We start from the raw sequence: 2,239 nt of genomic DNA, 5'->3' as shown, positions 1-2,239 counted from the left end.
GTCTTGAAGAGCCCCCTCCTATGGTGCCACGCACACAGTGGCAGCCCAGGGGTTCTCATCAGGTGTCCATTGGAACCACCTAGTGCCCTTGATCAATACGGATCCCCTCATCCCCTGACCCCACCATTCTGAGGCAGTAGTCTGGGGTGGACCAGAGTCTGTATAACATCAGGCCGCCCAGGGGTTCCTGGTGCCCATGCCAGGGAGAGCCACTGCTGCCACCCTCTCTTGACCACTGTCTTTTTTTCCTCCCAGAACAGGTTCTCAGACTATGAGAAGAGGAAGGTAAGAAAATGCCTTTACCCTTCTGTCACTCTTTTCTCATTAAAGATCTCAAAGCAACTCAGAAAATATTTGAGAAAATGACTTCTTCCCAGCTCAGAATTAGAGGTCACAGTAATGCCTTCCTCTTACACGCACGGTCTGCTGCATCCTCCCGTGCCTCGGGTGGGTGGTAGAGCATCCAAGTGACAGGTGCAGAGACTGAGGCTCAGAGGGGTTGAGCCCAGCCCCAGGCTCTAGACCCCAGCCTCTTCCTGTTAACAGCTTGTTTTATTACAGTTGGGCCCTGGAAGGAGGGAAGTGGGGGTTGCTCAGCATGAAGACCTGGAACCTGTACTGTCAGTGTTGAGGGGTGGATTCTCCCTACTTCTGTGTCCTAACTCCCCCAGGGTCCTGTGCTGACAGTCACCAGGATCTGTGTCTTGCAGGAACAGAAGATGCTGGAGAAACTCGAGTTCGAACGGCGCCTGGAACTGGGGCAGCGGGAGCACGCCCAGCTCCTTCAGCAGAGCAGCAGCCAGAAGGATGAGATCCTTCAGACGGTTAAGGAGGTTTGTGAGCTGCCTGCTAGGGTCTAGCCTGGCTGCACCCCCCAGCCAGTGGCCTCCTGGCTTGGGGCGAGGTCCCTGGGGTGTGGAAAGGCAGTGGGATGAAGCTGTCACTTCCTTCTGTCCCCCAGCACCTGGGAGGGCCCTTATGGATCACCCAGGCCAGCCTCCCCGTGTGCAGATGGACCCTCTGAGGCCTGCCAGGAGGAGCTGGCCCGCGGCCACACAGAAAGGACTGGCAAGGCGGGGTGGAAAGACAGCCTCCTAACCCCAGTCAGTACCCTTCACAGCATCTGAGGGGGTCCCAGGGGCTCAGGACCCCCACCCCCTGCTGCAGGAGCAGTCCCGGCTGGAGCAGGGCCTGAGTGAGCGCCAGCGGCACCTCGACGCAGAGCGGCAGCGGCTCCAGGAGCAGCTGAAGCAGACAGAACAGAACATCTCCAGCCGGATCCAGAAGCTGCTGCAGGAGAATCAGAGGTTGGGCTCTGCTCCTCGGCCCCAGCCCCAGAGTCCTTCCCCAGGCAGTCCCCTGAGGCGCCAGGAGGAGTGTGTTTCTCCGTCACCACCTCTGCTCTTGCCCCGGGCTTCCCTTGTCAGGATCCAGTCTGGGTGCTTCAACTGGCACCAGCGTACAGAGAAACGAATCTGACCCAGGCATTACAAAGTCTGGTTTCTTAGCATGAGACTGCTACCAGATTGGACCTGTGGCCTCAGGCAAGTGCTTCCCCACTGGGTCCCAAGCTTCCCATCTATAAAGTGAGTGGGTTCGACTAGATAGCTGGGATCACATCTGCTCCAGTATTTTAGGTTCTACGTAACCCATTGCACTGAGGTCAGCTATTCACCTGTAGTGAGATTTGCCTTAACAAACTCTATGCAAGGTAGGAGCTACTGAGAGCAGATCTTGATGGGGCTGGGGAGACATGGTGCCAGAGAAGCCTAAGAAGTCTAGTGAGGGGGTCCATTGCAGGACCATTCCAGAAACAGGCTCTAGCCATATGCCCTGCTGCTTCCAGGCCTCCTTTTTCTAACCCTGAATCACTTGTTCCTCCATCACCTGTCAGTTTCACAGTACCTGCATGAGTTCAGGAAACCGGTCACTTGTCGGGTGCTTCTTATGTGCCAGCTTGTTACATCTATTTCCTCATTAACTCTACAAATTCACCAAGAAGCTGGGTTGTTTTTGTTTTGTTTTGTTTGAGACAGAGTCTTACTCCGTCACTGAGGCTGGAGTGCGGTGGTGCGATCTCGGCTCACTACAACCTCCTCCTGCCAGGTTCAGGGGATTCTCTTGCCTTAGCCTCCCAAGGAGCTGGGACTACAGGCTCAGCTATCAGATATCCCATTTCCTGCTCTGCTCTTCAGACCACAGCCACTACGCCTGGCTAATTTTTGTAGAGACAGGGTTT

General features: G+C 55.6%; 1 protein-coding gene across 1 annotated transcript in view; it reads left to right on the top strand.

Moving 5' to 3' along the window:
• Positions 1-2,239, top strand: part of LRSAM1 (leucine rich repeat and sterile alpha motif containing 1) — a 71,720-nt gene that overhangs the window by 37,410 nt on the left and 32,071 nt on the right. The window contains exons 13-14 of the mRNA XM_011988714.1: positions 711-833; positions 1,168-1,307. Coding sequence (XP_011844104.1) covers positions 711-833; positions 1,168-1,307 — 263 coding nt within the window. The remainder of the gene's footprint in view (positions 1-710; positions 834-1,167; positions 1,308-2,239) is intronic.

The sequence above is a fragment of the Mandrillus leucophaeus genome, unplaced genomic scaffold (assembly GCF_000951045.1).
Source record: "Mandrillus leucophaeus isolate KB7577 unplaced genomic scaffold, Mleu.le_1.0 Scaffold109, whole genome shotgun sequence".
Taxonomy (NCBI): domain Eukaryota; kingdom Metazoa; phylum Chordata; class Mammalia; order Primates; family Cercopithecidae; genus Mandrillus; species Mandrillus leucophaeus.
This window is presented reverse-complemented; position numbering and strand designations above follow the sequence as displayed.